Genomic DNA, 18,653 nt, shown 5'->3' with positions numbered 1-18,653 from the left:
TGTTCCTTGCGCCACCTGGTGGATATTGCATAAAGCACAAAAGTGAATTTAAGAAACACCAAATTAACGATTTATAACGATAGAACTCGCGACCTTAGTTGGCTAACGATGGTTTTCAGAAATGCACCCTTGGGCTTTTTTTTTTATGAAAAGGCAAATTGCAGGATGACACGTGAAGAAGTGCATTCTCAGTGGCCACATCTGTAAATAGTATTTTAGTTCTTCAAATTTGAGTCAAACAGGCTTTTTTTAAAAAAGTAATAATTAAGAACAGTTAAACCATCAAAAAAAATTAATGTTTCAAATGGATAACACCATATTTCTTAATTACTCTGCTTCTCTAAATTTATACCACATACTGTCATGAACACTCAATCGTTCTCTTAAGCACTCATCTTTGTAAATGTGACAAGCTTTAGTTGAAAATTTGAATCATTCTGCAAAAAAATACAACAACTCTGCTTCAATTTATGCAGATTTGTTGAATTTATTTACAATATTTAAAGCAATATTGTTAATAACTTAATTACTCAAAAATAAAATTTTCTGAGGATAAATCATTTAATTACAGTACCTAGTGACTTTGTAACTGATTACTAGGGCCAGACAAAATCTGCGGACATTTTATGCTATTTCTGCGCAGAATTGTGAAAAAAAAAAAAAAACCTGCGGATTTATGCAGAATGATTTTGGAAGTATCGTGACAAAAACTGAATAAATATGATTTAACTCTCATATACACAAGTAAATAAATAGACTCAATCATGGGCTAAATCTGTTTGTGCAGATCTTGTGGGCCTACTGATTACACACAACACTGGTGCTAAAATATGTTAGCTGCAATACTAAACCTAACTAAATTAAATATCAATTACTTTCAGTCCGATTAGAAATACTGTAATTTGCTTATTTGGAGAAATTGAAAAGGTCAAGTAAGATGCTTGCAAATTTTAGCTGCAATGCTAGCATAGCTTCCCCAATAGTCGTATTAGAAAAGACAGAAAATAGCTAATTATTGATGAAAACAGTACTGTCCGGCTATAAAACGTTTCCAGTTTTCACTCTGGAAATGTTAGGTCAAGTACAGTGCATTGTGGGATACAGTGTCGTCTGTTGTACTGCAGAATATAAAAGAAGAAAAGTGCACCGAGCTGGCTGTATAGCATTTGTGATTTATGTAGTATGTTAGTATGCTAATCCGAATGCGGACATATTCAGTGTTTTTGTTTAGCATAACTATTTGTGCTGGAGTGTTTGGGAAATTGAATCGATTGCATTGATTGAACTTCCATTCATCTGAATAGCTTCTCTCGGAGGTGGAACGACATGAACCGCAGATGCATGTAAATCAGTCTGCGGGGCTTCATCCAGATGAGAATGAGAACTGGCAGGGTGGTGACAAAAATGCCAACGCAATCTGAAAGGCCACCGATGAAAGGCAACACAATTAGTAACTGGAGGGGGGGAAGAATTGTAGATGAGGAGGAGGACGGGGAAATCACAGAGCGCTAATTATTGTATATTAAAATCAATAGCATCTTTGTTTGCACGAACAGCTGACGAGGAATGATGTCATTAAATTGATTATTAGAATTTCTTGTTGATGCTTTTTTAATCACCTAGACAGTTGCTGGATGGGTTTTGGAATAGATTTCAATGCAACACTAATAGGAATATAATTATTGATGTGTATATCCACTAATGTGAATGATGAATAATTTGAAATCAAAGCTTTTTTTCTCCAAACCTACAAAAAGTATTTACAATATTATATTGTATTAAGTACAATATAATATTCAATTATTTTTAATTCTTTTATAAATATTCTTGTTTATTATTATCAATTAATTTTTTTGTGGAAAATATTTTTTTCTGAATTACGCATGTACAACAATAATTTAGAAATTGAATATTCTTTAAAAAAGTATTATTTATATTATTAAAAATATATTATTATACATTTTTAACATTTTTTAAAGAAAATCTGAATTCTGTTTGTTTCTTTTTAATTATTTTATTTATCACTACTACTATGTATTCTTATTCTTCAGATGTTTAGGTTTCCCAGTGCAGAACTGGGATGGTTTGGGTCACTGTGTTTGTTTGGAACAGTAAATTGATCGCTGTGGCTTTTTTGTGCAGCAGAGAGCAATCAGCCATTAAAATAAGCGTACGCCACAGAATATATTAAGTGAGATGAGATGCAATGGTCGATTTGACATTTACTGTTAATGTAACATATTTCTCCCATTGAAATTAGGCATAGCAGCAACCCGTGCTTACTGAAGGCTTTGCTTATGTTACATATGTTTTTTGAGGCACATGTAAACAGCTTTTGCCTCTACATTTATTTATTTATATATATATATATATATATATATATATATATATATATATATATATATATATATATATATATATTAATAGTTCAGATGCAAAAGCCGCAAAACGCCACTTCCAACCAAATTAGAGTTAATAACATTGAGTGAATGTTTTAGGCATGTACTACACGCATTCAGAAATAACAGTTTGTTGGCAAAAGCCGCTAAACACCACTTGCCTTTGACAGCAAAAGCCGCTCTATACTGAGAACCAATCAGAAGCACGAATCGAATCACAGGTTTTAAATGTAGCAGCGTGCTGATACCCTGGCTTTTATGAGGAGACATATTCCGCTTTCGATTTTAAAAGACGGAGTTTGATGAACTGGACGAGCCTGTCCGACTGTCAGTGAATGACAAATGAAAACATCCCTTGCCTCAAAACTCTGTGCATTATAAGAAAAAGAAAACACAATGTGTTTTGAAGTATAACATACATTCATAACTTGTTTTTGCGCAGCGACGCAACTTTGAATGAGTCCGGTTTACTACACAAAAAAACTGCAACTCCATTTCACGAAAGACAGAGTTAAGATGCTGTTCTTTTATCCCACGTGGCTGCTATAAGGATAAACACGGGACCAAGACCATAAGTATGGTGAGAAGGAATGAATGACAGCTTCTAAAATTGTCTGAGAGGCATCCCCTTTTTGCCCAGTAGGCCTACCTTGTGTTTTTTATTTGCTAATTAAAGGTATTTTTAAAAGATAAATATAATATATAAATCTATACATTATTTATATTACTTCATAATACCTACAGTATAGATCTGATAAGCTTTTTATTTTAATGGACAATGCACAGATATTGATGTTTCACAATGTTTTACAATACATTATTTGAATCTTTACCAAGCTTAGCTTACAATGTTTGCAGTGTTTACATTGTTCTACTTACATTAAATCTAAATCCTAAATATCAGAAATGACAACAGATTGTTAAGATTTAATTAATGTCAGTTTTAATGTTATTGATTAATGCACTTGAGAGATTTCAATCATTCATTCATTTTCCTTCTGCTTTTTTCCTGTTTTATCACAGTGGAATGAACCGCCATTTACTTGACAGAATTATACATTTTAAATTCCAGGTGGTTTGTGTAATGTGTTTTATGTTTGGTAAAAGAATTTCTAATGGCATCTTCATTTTCAACTAATTACACTGTCTTGTCTCAATAGGTGGATTTAGAGGGTTTTGCATAAAAAGCAGATGTGGATTTAACTGGTTTTGACGCAAAAGAAAATTTACCTTGTTAAAAAACAAGAAATTGTCTAAAGTGACATTTTTTAAAAAAAAAGGTATTTTATTTACTAGCTTATAACCTTTTCATTACATATAAAATGAAACTTCCAGGTGGTTTGTGTAATGTGTTTTATGTTTGGTAAAAGAATTTCTAATGGCATCTTCATTTTCAACTAATTACACTGTCTTGTCTCAATAGGTGGATTTAGAGGGTTTTGCATAAAAAGCAGATGTGGATTTAACTGGTTTTGACGCAAAAGAAAATTTACCTTGTTAAAAAACAAGAAATTGTCTAAAGTGACATTTTTTTAAAAAAAAGGTATTTTATTTACTAGCTTATAACCTTTTCATTACATATAAAATGAAACTTCTGAACTTAATCAAAGGAGGCTGATAGAAAATGCTCATTTACAAGAAAAGAGGTCTGATGGATTTAGAGGGTTTTGCATCTGAACTCTTCATATATATATACATCATGAAAGCCAGGGTATCAGCGCACTGCTACATTGAAAACATATGATTCGATTCATGCCTTCTGATTGGTTCTCAGGATAGAGCGGCTTTTGCTGTCAAAGGCAGGTGGCGTTTTAGAGGCTTTTGCATACAAACTGTTATTTCTGAATGCGCTGACGCTGCCATTTAGATGATTTGAAGCAAATCTATTCGTTGATGGTGTAGTACGTGCTTAAAGCATTCACTCAATGTCATTAGCTCATTTTTGGCAATAGTGGCGTTTAGCGGCTTTTGCATCTGAACTCTTCATATATTTATTATTGTGACAGCCCTAATAGTAACCAATACAAATGACATGAAGCATCCAGTTAATTATACTAAATAAACTACACTTTTGAACACAAAAAGAAGAGGTGGTTAAGTTGTGTAACATAATATGATTTCCTTAGATAACAAGTCCACCACAAGCCACAGAACGTATGCTAACTGAGCCGTTTGCTCTTATGTTTGGCTTCTGAATCATTCCTGGACCCCTGACAGCGAGGAAAATTCTCATTAAACGTCTGCACCCTAAAAATGAGGCTCACTTTCAAAGCAGTGAGATGAACAATTATGTTCAAATCATCCTAATCTAGTGGAGCAATCGAGGAGCTCTGTAAATTCAGCGTCACCTCATTCATCCTCGCGTTGAGCGATAAGTGAAGACATACATTTTAATTCATTTACAGGGCCCTTGGCTTACAAATTGAGCCCTCTGTCATCTTGGCCAAACCTACCGAGAGGCCAAACCAAGACATGATTTTGATTAAGGATCGTCTGTTGAAGCTCAAATGGGGCTGGCACTTGTAATTGAGTTTGAATCAATCCAAATCAAGGATAAAAGTCTGATTTCAAACTTGAGCTTAAATAGTTTATCCAAAAATGGACATTTCAAATTAAGGCTGAATTATGTTTCCATCCAAACATGCAAAATTACATTTATGTGCAACAATGCTACTGTATATTGTATGAGTAAACTGATAGTTGCGAATAAACACAGTTTCCATCCAAGTCAAAGATAACAAAACCATCACGGAGTTTGCTGTGGCATGAGAAGCCACCGTGGGACTTTTTTCTTATATAATATTCTAAGGAAAAATTCAATATGAAGATGAGGACAGCTAGTAATGCTCTTTATGTCTTACAAAGCTATGAGACACTCTTTGGGAGTGCAGACACTCAAGACAATTCTGGAGATAATAATACTGAACCACTTTGATGATAGACTTTGGCTAAAGGATTTTAGAATGAACAAAACAACATGTGGTCAGTCTGCTGGTTTGTCCATTAATGCCATCCATCACACCGATTTTTGTTATTACATGATCTGTGATAACAAAATCACATGACTTTTTTTGGATGTGCGTGCTGGAATTTATTTGGTAAATGTTTTTCCATTGTAGTTTTATGCACTTTTTTTTTTTTCTTATTGGATAAAGTCTTTATCCAACTCAGTTGCGTGCATACATTTTTATTGTGCATTTCCATTTAGCAATTATTATGCGACATTTCAAAATGCACATAAAAATAGGTGGATGGAAACGAAGCCAATTTCTCATGAATATGGCACTCAAAAATGTAAGTCATCATCTGATTGGTTGAATTCAGTAGGATCTCCATGACTCTTATACATACATACACACGCACGCACGCACACACACACATATATATATATATATATATATATATATATATATATATAAAGAATACCTATAGTGCAGAAATCACTTGTAGAAGGTTTTTGAAATCTGCCTATATAGTGGTAAACCTTTTCCCAACCTTTTTGTTGTTGTTAAGACTAGCACATAAAATATTTTTTCATACTCATCTCATGGACGGTTTACACTGACCTAAACATGACCTACAATGTAACAAACAATGATGTGTTGTTTTACATGGCAGTCAGTTGGCTATATGTGTCAGTTCTGGCTATAGGAGATTATTACCAGTCAACCCCTGTTTAACAAGCTAATCAATGTCTTACTATGTTTACTAGAAATTAGGTGTGGTGTTGTTCAAGTTGAAGCACTGCACACACTGTTAAACATCTAAACAGCAATATATGGTGAGCAATAGGAGGGCCATAACACTAGGAAGTCGTATTGTAAAATTATATCCATATTGCAAAATATATCGCAGAATATATCGCAATGTCAGTTTTTTCCAATAGTGCAGCCCTACACAGAATGTTTTTTTTTTCTTCACTTTTTAAAATCACTTTCAAAATCAATATGCTTATGAATCTGCAAATTTTGCTTGATTATGGTTATGGCATAATGCAAATAATACATTTGTGCTTTTATACCATGAATGTATCTTTAAATAAACAATCAAAGATTGAGGCTTGTATTCAGAGCCTACAAAATACTTGTGTTTGCTTTTATTTTGAATACTTCAAAATGAACTCGAAATAATAAACAGTGTAAAAAAATAAAATCATGTTCTTAATTAACACTGGGTGTAATGAATATAATGATTGTAAATAAACAATTTGATTAAGGTCTTTGGAAGCACTGAAGCAGCTGGATGTGTCAATAGTACAACTTTTCAAAAGTCATTAAAATTGAGCAATTATGCATGCAATTATGGATCCATTGTGCGCCACGACTGACAAAGGGTTAATTTGCGTGTTTTGTGGATATCTGATGACTAATTTGTGAGCTAAACACAGGTTCAGAATGTCTCAGTGCTGGATATTGTATTACATGTTTTTTTCCCGTTAACTTTAATTGTTTCTTAGTTTGATAAACATTTACACTATTGGTGCAAAAAGTTTCAAATAAGTAAGTTTTTTTAAATGTTAGAAATAAGTCTCGTGCTCATTAAAGCTAATAGAAATGTACGCAAATAATGATATTTGAATATCTATAAGAAGCTTTTATTTAAATAAATTTTAAAATTATATTTATTTCCGTTGTCATCAGCCAATCTTTCATGTTACATGATCCTTCTGAAATCATGCTTACTGTATATTGTTATTTATTGGTAAAATCATCAGATGTTCTTGGTGTTACTATCATTACTGCTAATAATGATTAGTATCATGAATGTTGGAAATTAAGGAACCTAAAGGATTAATAAGATCTCATTTACAAATGAAAAAATAAAAAAAACAATATTCATTTAATAAAATATACAGGCCCGTAGCCAGCCTGGTGAAAATGGTGGTTCTTTTTCTCAATAAATGGACCTTTTTGCAGTTATACGCCTCTTTTTCTGCATTTTAATGATATTTTGAACTCTATTTTTAGCAGAATTAGCTTGTAGAATGGTCATCATAACCACACCTTTTGATGTACCAAAAATATTTCCTGAAGATGTAGAAGAAATGTGAAAAAATACTTATTTTTAAAATACAAATTTATTTTTTTTCCTTTATATTCATTCAAACAATTTATTCAATTTACCTGTCAGAATTTGGCCATTAAAAGCAATAAAAAAATTAAAACATTTTAATAATAATAACAATAATAATAATAATATTGTAGAGTTTCGCAATTTTCTAGCCTAAGTAGATCTATCAAAGTAGATTTGAAAATGGATAGCCAAAATAGTATTAAAATCAATTTTAATATGGGCCGCTTTTGGTGACCTATTTTCAAATCTTTTTAATGGTCAATTTTTGTTTCAAGAAAAGGTCCAAGATTTAGAATAAAAGTTACTTGTAAAATGTTTTCTCTGTTTTAAAACAATATACAAGTGAAAGATGACTTCTCTTGCATAAGGTTGTATGTTTTCTTGCACAGCTGGATAAAAAATATCTGTTACAGTAACATTGGTCAAAACTGATTTGCTGAAGTCACACCAAGGTGCTAGCCAACAGAGGATCGTGTTTAGTCTTAAAGCCTTTTTCAATTAGTTATTTTCACTATTTATAATGGGATAGCGGTCAAAATAGGACAAATTTCCTCATGTATGGGACAAATTCTGAAACTTTGTCAGTGAGGGGTGGGTCTTTCGATTACCCTAACTTGCCTAATTAACCTAGTTAAGCCATTAAATTGCACTTTAAGCTGTATAGAAGTGTCTTGAAACATATCTGGTAAAATATTATATACTGTCATCATGGCTAAGATGAAAGAAATCAATTAGAAATGAGTTATTAAAACTATTATGTTCAGAAATGTGTTGAAAAAAATCTTTTCGTTGAACAGAAAATGAGTCCAATAGATTAACTATATGTGTGATCTATCTGCTCAATATATATATATACATATATATATATATATATATATATATATATATATATATATATATATATACATATATATATATATATATATATATATATATATATATATATATATATATATATATATATATATATATAAAATCATACAATGTTAGAGCATTATTTCCCTTGATCAATGAGAAAAAACAAAGCTCTCTTACCCGGTAGTAGTCAGTGCTGTAAATGTCTCTTGACATCCCAAAGTCTCCTATTTTCACAAGCAGCCCATTCCCCACCAGGCAGTTGCGTGTGGCCAGGTCGCGGTGCACAAAGTGCTGAGAGCCAAGGTAAACCATCCCTGATGCGATCTGACTGGCGATGTGCAGCATCTGAGACAAACCCAGCTCTCCATTGGTCTGCAGCGGCTGCCCGTCAACCAGGATCATGGCATCTGGACCATGGGCTCTGTGAGTAACATATTATTATTATTACACTTCTGTCATTTCTGGATGATTACCACACACAGTGCAGCACATTACAATCTTCATTCACCAATGCTGAATAAATGGGATTTGGAATTCAAAATGGTTTATTCAAAATTCAAAGAATAGTCAGAGATTATATATATATATATATATATATATATATATATATATATATATATATATATATATATATATATATATATATATATTTTATTTATTTATTTATTTTTTTTAATTATAATTTTTTTTTTAATCCTATAGCATATCAAGAGATTTTGTTCTGATTATAGACCATTTCAATGTGGTGATGTCATTGGCCCACCAACATCTCCTGTGTGTTGTTAAACCATTTCATAACTAACAAGAGGCAATTCAATCATAACTTAACGTTAAATGCACACCGAAATTCTCGTCCACAATTATCACATTAAAAATAATAAAATTTTTAAAAATAAATGACCTCACATTGTGTCTATCATGTTGTCAAACTGCCCCTAAAACATTAGTCTATCATAAAATGTTTTTTTTTTTTCTTTTTTTGCATCTGAAAAGGCGCTTTAAGAGGTGTTCAGGAAAGTTCAGAGCCACCATACAAGTGAAAGGCAAAATACAGAATCCCGTCACCTGAGCCTTCAGCACAGACAACTTTAAAGACAAACACAGTGCATAATATAAAACAGAATGTGGCAGACAGTAGAGAACCCTTATGCAGGATTCAGTGACTGGCACACCTCACCACTGCTGCTGTTTTGATGTGTGTGTCCATAGCTTTGACGTACTGCCCATAAACATTATAATAGAAAGCTATACACCTCATGGTCCGACTCGGTCTGTTGCTCCGATACGTCAATGCGACCGCCATCTATTGTAATGTCTATAGGTACTGCCAGTCTCTGTTTAGGATTAAATTGGACTCAGTGAGCAAGGTTTGTGTTGGTGACCAATTTTTCATATTTGAAAACGCATACGAAAATGTCGGACTTCACTGTGCCAAGATCCTTAACGTTTACCTAACTTTACCTTAACCTTAAACAGCATTCATGTTGTAATTTTACAACCGTTAAAACATTATTTATCAATATGTGGACCTTTTTGGACTCTTGAAAGCTATTAAAATGAAAATCCATTAAAAAACTATGACTACGTTTATATGGACATCAGTAACCAAATCATTTGCCTTAATCTAATTAAGACAATAATATGATTAAGGCATTTACATGAGTTGCTTTTTGAATGTTCCCGTTTTACAAGTTATAGCACATAATTTGATTAACGTCATCGCGTCACAGTGCTATCCACATTTCCTCCAGAGTTTCATGTAAATTCAGGTGTTTCATTTTTTATTTGTCGACTTTAACTGCGGTTTGGCACTTTCACTTTCAATCGGGAACATTTCATGAATTCCGTAGTGAAAAACAAGATATTGGATGCAACTGTTGGAAGAGTGTTGTTTTAATGAAATTTTATACCGCACACTGAATGGGAGAATAAAAACCTTCGCATTTCACGGTGTATGTGGTCTTCACTGACTCGGTAGGGGCAAAGAATAGTGTCAAACAGCCGTGTGTGTGGACTATTCTGTCGCAAAACGCAAGGTGTTTACATGTCTGCACTGCACTTCAAAAACGCAACTAAAATCGGCATACTTTACGTGTCTTAATTTGATTTCTGTTTAGTTCAATTATGACCTTAAGCTGATTTAAATTAATCAAAAATCGCTGTTTACATGGTAGACTCTTAATCAGAGTATTGTCTTAATCTTTTTAAAATTTAACTATTGGTGTCCATGTAAACGCACTCATTGAAAGTGTTTTCTCTGAACCATATACAATAAAGCCTACTACATCACATTTGATAGGACTGTTAAAATCTCTCCAATAAGAGCATTAGAAAAACCATTGTAAAAATGTCACATTTTAGTGATCGACTCAACAAATATTGTATATATTGTGAATAATTAGTCATGGAAATTCCACTTTTTGTCAGGGAATTGTCTGGGAATTTTAAATTTGGCTTAGGAGTGGGAATCCCTAACATAAAATGAATAAGAGAGTCTGCAGGTGAATAGGGAGAAACAATGTAAATAGTATCATCATACCTTCCTAGTTGATCACTTTTGTATATTCTAAACTATTTAAAGCTTTAAAGATATTTCATTAAATGTGCACTAATTTGCATGTATTTATTTAAAAAAATTCTGAACATTAGAAGAAAATTGTGAATTTTTTGTGTCAAAAGCTTTCGAAAATGGGATTTTCTACTTTTTTTTCACTATAATTCAGAAAATATCGAATGTTTCTGAATTATAACTGAAGTTGGATGTATGAACGTGCTGCTGAAGGAGAGATTTATGGTTCACATTTCCTTTAAAAATCAAAAGACAGACGTTTTGAATGTTGACTTTACATTAGACTTAAAAAAAACATTTGGTAAAAAGCCTCTCTCAAAAAATGACAGTTGCATGAAAGAAAATGCTTTTGCCTGCAGTGTCTCACATTAAAACTAGTTAAGGCATTAAAGGAAACGTTACAGTTTGCATCCCTGCTAGTTTTCTTTGAATCTGTCGCAGTAGAGTGTCATTACGTATGAAGCAGTTTTGTCAAACCCTGTTATCCCCCATAATCCTGCTGGCTGGAAAGAGAAAGTAATTTCTGATCTTTCAACACAGTCCTTTCAGAAAACATGTACACTTCTTATCCACCTTGTACAATAACTTTATGGAAGGTTGTATCCTATCAATCACAGTCATACGAACCTTGCTTAGATTACAGTGATGTATGCAGACTGTGTGGAAATGATAATCTAATGGAGGGGATCCTAACCACCTTACTTGAACCAACAAAAATAATAATAATAAAAACATGAGTGAAAATACTTTATAATTTATAAAGTATTTTATTTATAATTTATTTATAATAATTTCAAAAATGTTAAAATTACCTAGTATAAAAAAAAAACACACAAACTAAGTGCACTGCAAAATATACAATCCCACATAATGTGATTATGTAGATATAAAATGAATATAAACACTATATGAATATTATAATAGGAAAACGTGAAAAATAACAATAAAAAGAAATCTATCTATCTATCTATCTATCTATCTATCTATCTATCTATCTATCTATCTATCTATCTATCTATCTATCTATCTATCTATCTATCTATCTATCTATCTATCTATCTATCTATCTATCTATCTATCTCTATCTATCTATCTATCATATATTAGGGCTGCACAATGTTGAAAAAAAAAAAACCTGACATTGCAGTATTTTGTCTTTCTGTGATATACATTGCAATATGAATATAATTTCACACATCTGCATAAAACATAATAAAATATATGCAAGCATAGATGAATACAAGAGAAAAAATATAAATTTTTTGTGTGCGTGTGTGTGTTTTATAGTTTTAAAAACATAAATTTGAGTCAAAGAACATAAATTCAACATAAGTCTATTAACATAAATTCAACATTAATCAAATAACATTGTATTGTCTTCATTCTATAAATAATTAAATATAATTTAACTATTGTTCCTGGTCATTATAATCTCAACCCCACATTGCCGATCCTGCAATGTGACTTTTGCAGATGCGCACATTGCGATAGAAATGCTATAACGATATATTGTGCAGCCCTAATATATATATATATATATATATATATATATATATATATATATATATATATATATATATATATATATATATATATATATATATATATATATATATATATATATATATATATATATATATGAAGAGTTCAGATGCAAAAACCTCTAAGTGCCATCTGAAATTTCCATCGAAAATTTGCATTTTTCTCGGACTCCTATGTTTATGTCGAGTTATTTCATTTTTAAGACCTTTAAAAGAGTGTATTCTTTGCCATAAACTTGAAATAGCCTACAGACAAGAGCCTGATAAAAATGCTCATTTTTAAAGGAAATTTTATACAGCTTTTAGAGATTTTTGCATCTGAACTCTTCATTATTTATATATATATATTGCCTAATTACCTTAACCTGCCTAGTTAACCTAGTTAAGCCTTTAAATGTCACTTTAAACTGTATAGAAGTATCTTCAAAAATATCTAGTCAAATATTATTTACTGTCATCATGGCAAAGATAAATAAATCAGTTATTAGAAATGAGTTATTAAAACTATTATGTTTAGAAATGTGTTGAAAAAAATCTTCTCTCCACTCAACAGAAATTGGGGAAAAAATAAACAGGGGGCTAATAATTCAGGGGGGCTAATAATTCTGACTTCAACTGTATGCTGTTATGTAAACCATTGATTCACCATATAACCAATCAGTATAGTGCACTAGAGTTGAATTTTTGTTTTTATGTAAAACATTTATGTCTGAAATTTCCTTCTTCATAATCTTGACCCGCCACAACTCTACAACCCCATAGAGTATTACACTGGGTCTGTAATCATGTTCCATTTGGACTGAGACCTCAGTCAATAATAACTGATTCCCATTGTGTTTGAGATCATTTTACAATCCCAGCACAAAGATTACTCCATTATGACACATGCGTTTTGATCACCTGAGGAACTTGTTGAGGTCTCCATGTTTCATGTACTCGAAGACCATGATGAGTGGGTCTCCGTCCACACAGACGCCGTAGAACTTGACTATGTGCTCGTGCTGAAGGTTGGTCAACAATTCGGCCTCTCGCTGGAAATCTTTCCTTGCTGCAAGTGTGGGATCCTTCAAGGTCTGCAAAATAAATAAATGATGATTATATATTGGCTTTGCATTCCATTTCAAAGCCAAAACATTAGGTACTCAGCTAAATACTTCAGCACTGAGAAAAAAAATCCAATATATTTTGGGAAAAGTTCATTTAAAATTCACATTTTAAATTCAGATCATTTATATCAGAGGAAATATTGTAGGAATTAAATACGTCTTTGCTGTTACTTTGTTGATACTCACCGGTACCAGTACATTAATTAAGGGAGCTTTAATGAGTCAGTCAGTAATAAATAATTCAAGTGAACAATTAATCAGGTTAATGAGACTAAGTGCTCCAACTAATCTAAATGGATCTGTCTAATGGTTTATGAATCCCGTAAATTTGCAATCGCATACAAACCAATGAAGCGTGCATGAGCTGCTTTTGACAACGTTATGCCTTTTTTTCAGATATTATCTTTCATGTAGGGTGTGATGGAACTGTTAGTGAATGTAAACCGCAGAGATTCAAAGGAACTATTATTATGGTGGGATATAATCTATTAGAGCACAGGGTCTAAAACATTTTAAACTTTCGACCACTTCAAGAGTTAGTCTGCATTCAGTATGAGTGTAGATCCTATTTATATAATAGAGTGGTTACGTTGGTGCCGTGACCCGGATGGGAGTGATATTTATGGAGATGAGTGTAAGACACTTGTATAAATATGTTCAGATAGGCTTGACAATTGTGTAAGCATTACTGCAGTTGTTTGATATGCTTCAAACTATATTTATCTTTCCATTAGCAATTTGTAGCAGTAAATAAATATTGATTACAAGTAACAGGGTACCCTAAGGCTCAGTACTCCGATCATTGCTTTTCCTACTGTACAGTATATGCTACCTCTAGTATTAATAAATAGGTAGCATTACATTTACTATACTAGCATTTGTACAGTGATTTAAATAGAAACTATTACACTATTACACTCTCCCAATTCAAAACTAGATTAAAGACCTACAGTATCTGTTCAGTAAAGCATACACTTAGTGCACCACTTAGGGGACTTCCACACAGGTTCTGCATCTTGTTTATATACACTATGAACAGCAGCTACGCTAATTATTCTCTTTATTCTCCATTTCCACCTGGGGAAACTCTTCCCGAGGCCCTCAGACTATGCAGAGTCACTGATTCGATCCAAGACCAATGACGAGATGATCCCAAGGTTTCCATATCCTGGACCAGGCCGTATCCTGAGCAGCTACTGTGATGGTCATGGAAGAGTGGAGAACATGAGACTGATTCCTGTGACGCTCCAGAGACAGACGAGTCTTCGCTGAGGCCAGCTTCCAGCCTCCGCCACTGAGACTGCAGCTCTGCACAAGACGTTTGGCCAGCGGAGAAATTAAAATGATCGTGCCCAACTGAGCCTGGTTTCTCTCAAGGTTTTTTTTCTTCACTTTCGCCGTTTAGTAAAGTTTTTTTTCCCCTCTCCGCTGTCGCCACTGGCATGCATGGTTCGGGATCTATAGAGCTGTGCATCGTTGGATTTGCTCTTCAATATTTGGACTCTCAGTGGTGATTATTAAACCACACTGAACTGAGCTAAACTGAACTGAACTTAAACAATACAAACTGAACTACACTGTTCCAATTTACTATGACCTTTTATGTGAAGCTGCTTTGACGCAATCTACATTGTATAAGCGCTATACAAATAAAGGTGAATTGAATTGAACTATTACAAATATTTATGGCGTTGGTTCTGTATCAATAAGAACCATTTCAAATGGCACAATAACTGCATAATCACAATGTAGATGGACTGACGTAAATGTGCTATTGGACAGATATCACAATCATTCAGGAAAGTAATTTGTTTTTCGAAAATTTGAAATCATTTTCATGGACGAGGCAATAAACCTTGGGGCGCCAAGGAAGACGTACAGATGACCGGCATGGTGTCTCTTCTGAAAGATTAAATAGTTGCTTGCACACATCTCTCTTTCTGTCATCTTATATCCTTACATTCACCAAAAAAATAACCCCCTCCCCCCCTTTGTGGCCTTGCCCATGATATGTCAATTGGTTTCCCCGTCGCTCTCTCGCAGCCAGACATGGCATTGCAGTGTGTTTGTGAAGAATCGCTTCTTCAATTATGTTATAATTGCATTCGCCCTCTGAGCTTGCAGTTTAATTTTAATTAGAGCTACCGTGGGTTAATCCATATCAGGAATTGCAAAGATGTTGATGCGTTGGAGATGGATGAGGAAAACCGATAACTCGCAGATGGCGAGGTATCTATCCCTATCCATAATGCTATATTACCCCTGAGTTGCAAAATTGGCCACCTGCACAGGTTGGAGAGAGCAGAGGGGACGGATCCAGCACCACCTGGGGGGCTGTCACTCGTAATAAGGGGCTGGAGGTCTTGAGCATCAGGTGGAAATCGGGGGGAGAGTGAAGGTACGAGAGGGGACGCTGGCAGCTCTTTGGCCAACATACAAGGAAAAGACTTGACCTCTCTGAATCGGAGTTGGACAGGTTTCAAACAACAGCTGCTGTGATGGAGCTTCATGAAGCCAAGCAGGTTCCCAGTGGAGCATTTTATCGCTCAGAGGTTTGCGCTTTCACTGCTGAGGAGACTCGTTTAGATTTCATTTAAGTGTCAAGTGGGCCTCAGGCCAGATGTTTGGACTACAATTTCTGAGAAGTAAAAATAGACACAATTGTTGAATTGCAGAAGAAGTATAAAGCTATCAGAATAATGTAGATCAGGTTACTTAAGTACATTTATTATCTGGATTCCTGGATTTGCCTTTTCTTTGAGACTTTAGGGTTCTGACCAATCTAATATATTTATTCTGAAATATTTTTAAGATTATGAGGTACAAGTTCTAGAAAATGGTCGTCTCCATCCTGTCTGAGAGAAATACTTGAGATTTTATTTTCTCCTTTAGATTATGCTGGTGAAATGCTGAGAATCTCCTCCTGACACCGTCACATGATTGTGACAGAAAGTGTCAGTTCCATTAGTCTTGATCAGCGTCTTCAGAATAATGTGCTTTGCCGAATGATAAACCATCACTAGCAGACAGCGTTATTGCTCCAGATTTATTTCTTCAGCCATTCTGTACTAAGCACCACCCCAAGATAGCCAACATCATCTCACAGATGATGAAATAGAGGAACACATGGGCAATCTGGGAGCTGGAAACATCTATATCCCACATAGGCAATGTCGTTCAGTCATTTGGTTTCTTATCAGTAGCACTGTATTATAAATATACATAAACCATTTTTAAAAAATCATGAAGATGGCTTGAACAATACAGATGTACATTACAGTCATGTGTAAAGTCTCTTTAATTGTCATTATTCAGACCATTTCTCTCTGTATTTTATTCAGATTTAGTCTTGGTTTCTGTGTGAAACCTGAAGTACATGTGAGAATTCACTATTATTATTACGCTATATATAATTCTGCTAAATTACACTCCCATCTGGGTCACATCACCTGTGTATCTGTTTATCTCGAATTGCTCTGAGTAAGATTTAAACAAGTGTTTCTGGTGTTGGATTCAGTTGCGGAAACAAGGACTCTAAAGACTGGAGGCTCTAGTTGCTAGTTTTCCCCTTTCTAACTAGCCTCCGTTACACTCACCTTGTTACACCTTGTAATTTAAGCACTATAGTTTTACCAGCACTGTTTTGATAATGATTTTAAAAAAAGACAGAAAGATTAGCGTTTCTGGTGTGGGATTTGGTTGCAGTGACGAGGACATTAAAGACTTGAGCCTCTATTTTCAGTTGCTAGTGTTCCCCTTTCTAACTAGCCTATGTTACACATCACTCACATCCGGGTCACGGCACCAATTTACCACTTACAGTTTCTCTCGAACTGCTTTCAGTGTGATTTTAAAAAGATTAAAAGATTAGCCTTTTTGGTGTGGGACTTGGTTGCAGTAACAAGGACACTAAAGAGAACACAGGTGTCAAACTCCACCCTAGAGGGCCACAGCTCTGCACAGTTTAGTTCTAACCCTACATAAACACACCTGATCAAACCTGAGTCATTCAAGCTTGTTTGAAACCTAAAGGAAAGTGTGTTGAAGCAGAGGTGGGACTAAACTCTGCAGGGCTGTGGCCCTCCAAGAACCGAGTTTGACGCCCTTGACTTAGAATGTAATTTTTTCATTAAAACCAACTATATGTTCAACTTCATCCTTCAGCTTGCCAGCATCTTGGAAACCTTGACATTTCCAAACTGATGCACTTATAGATACAGCATTGATCAAGAGAACCTCTTCAATAGACCTCCACTTCAGCTCACGGGATGATGAGTTCCTTGACCTTGGTGAACAGTCCCATGAGGTAAACCAAGTTAAAGCATTATCCAGGAACTGTCTAGCCACAGCAGTGACTCATTCCTCTCTGTCTATGTCACGGAGACTAAACCACAGCCCTGCAATATCCTAATACCCTCCCAAACCTTATATCAATGCCAAATATTAAACACTATTGTAGCTGATCTCTCCTCGGAGCACAGCAGAGCTCTTTCCAACATTGATCTTAGTCAACAAATCCTCCACCGCTAAGACATCTAGCGATCGTTCCCCCGAAAAAACCTCTCTCTGGCGGCACAAGGGGGATCAACTTTATATGTCATTCGAGGGGGTTGGGAAAAGGGGCAAGACCTTTGGAATGAGTCCTGTGTAACTGGAGAGCGCTGGAATGGAGGGATCATCTCTTACCTTGACAGCCACCAGCATCTTGTCCTTAGTGGGGCTTAGGTTGTAACACTCTGCCAGGAACACCTTCCCAAAGGCCCCTTCGCCCAGTTCCCTCTTGAGCACGATGTCTCGACGCTTAATGTGCTGTACATCTGGAGGGGGAGAAGAAGGAGAGAGAGAGAGAGACTGAGTGGATTGTAAGACAATCTTCCTGTGGGTTGTGCACCAAAACAGAGATTGAGAAATGTGGGGATTTCATCGAAGTAAGCTTGCTGTCAAGTCAAAATGATCAGGAAACTTAAAGGAACAGAGCATCAAAACTGACATTTTTATGACATGGGAAGTTGTCAAACAGGCAGTAAAGTAGATTTTTTTTTAAACACCAAAACACCAAATATAAGGGGTCACTAACTTTTTTACAAAATTTTACCTATTTTAACAA

The 18,653-nt window shown here is 34.4% G+C and overlaps 1 protein-coding gene across 1 annotated transcript in view; it reads right to left on the bottom strand.

Annotated features, from left to right (window-relative positions):
* Window positions 1–18,653, bottom strand: part of ntrk3a (neurotrophic tyrosine kinase, receptor, type 3a) — a 390,201-nt gene that overhangs the window by 14,996 nt on the left and 356,552 nt on the right. Inside the window, exons 15-17 of the mRNA XM_056451313.1 lie at window positions 18,233–18,363; window positions 13,341–13,513; window positions 8,508–8,751 (exon numbers count right to left, since the gene is read on the bottom strand). Of these exons, the coding sequence (XP_056307288.1) occupies window positions 8,508–8,751; window positions 13,341–13,513; window positions 18,233–18,363 (548 nt within the window). The remainder of the gene's footprint in view (window positions 1–8,507; window positions 8,752–13,340; window positions 13,514–18,232; window positions 18,364–18,653) is intronic.

Source organism: Danio aesculapii, chromosome 25, assembly GCF_903798145.1.
Source record: "Danio aesculapii chromosome 25, fDanAes4.1, whole genome shotgun sequence".
Taxonomy (NCBI): domain Eukaryota; kingdom Metazoa; phylum Chordata; class Actinopteri; order Cypriniformes; family Danionidae; genus Danio; species Danio aesculapii.
This window is presented reverse-complemented; position numbering and strand designations above follow the sequence as displayed.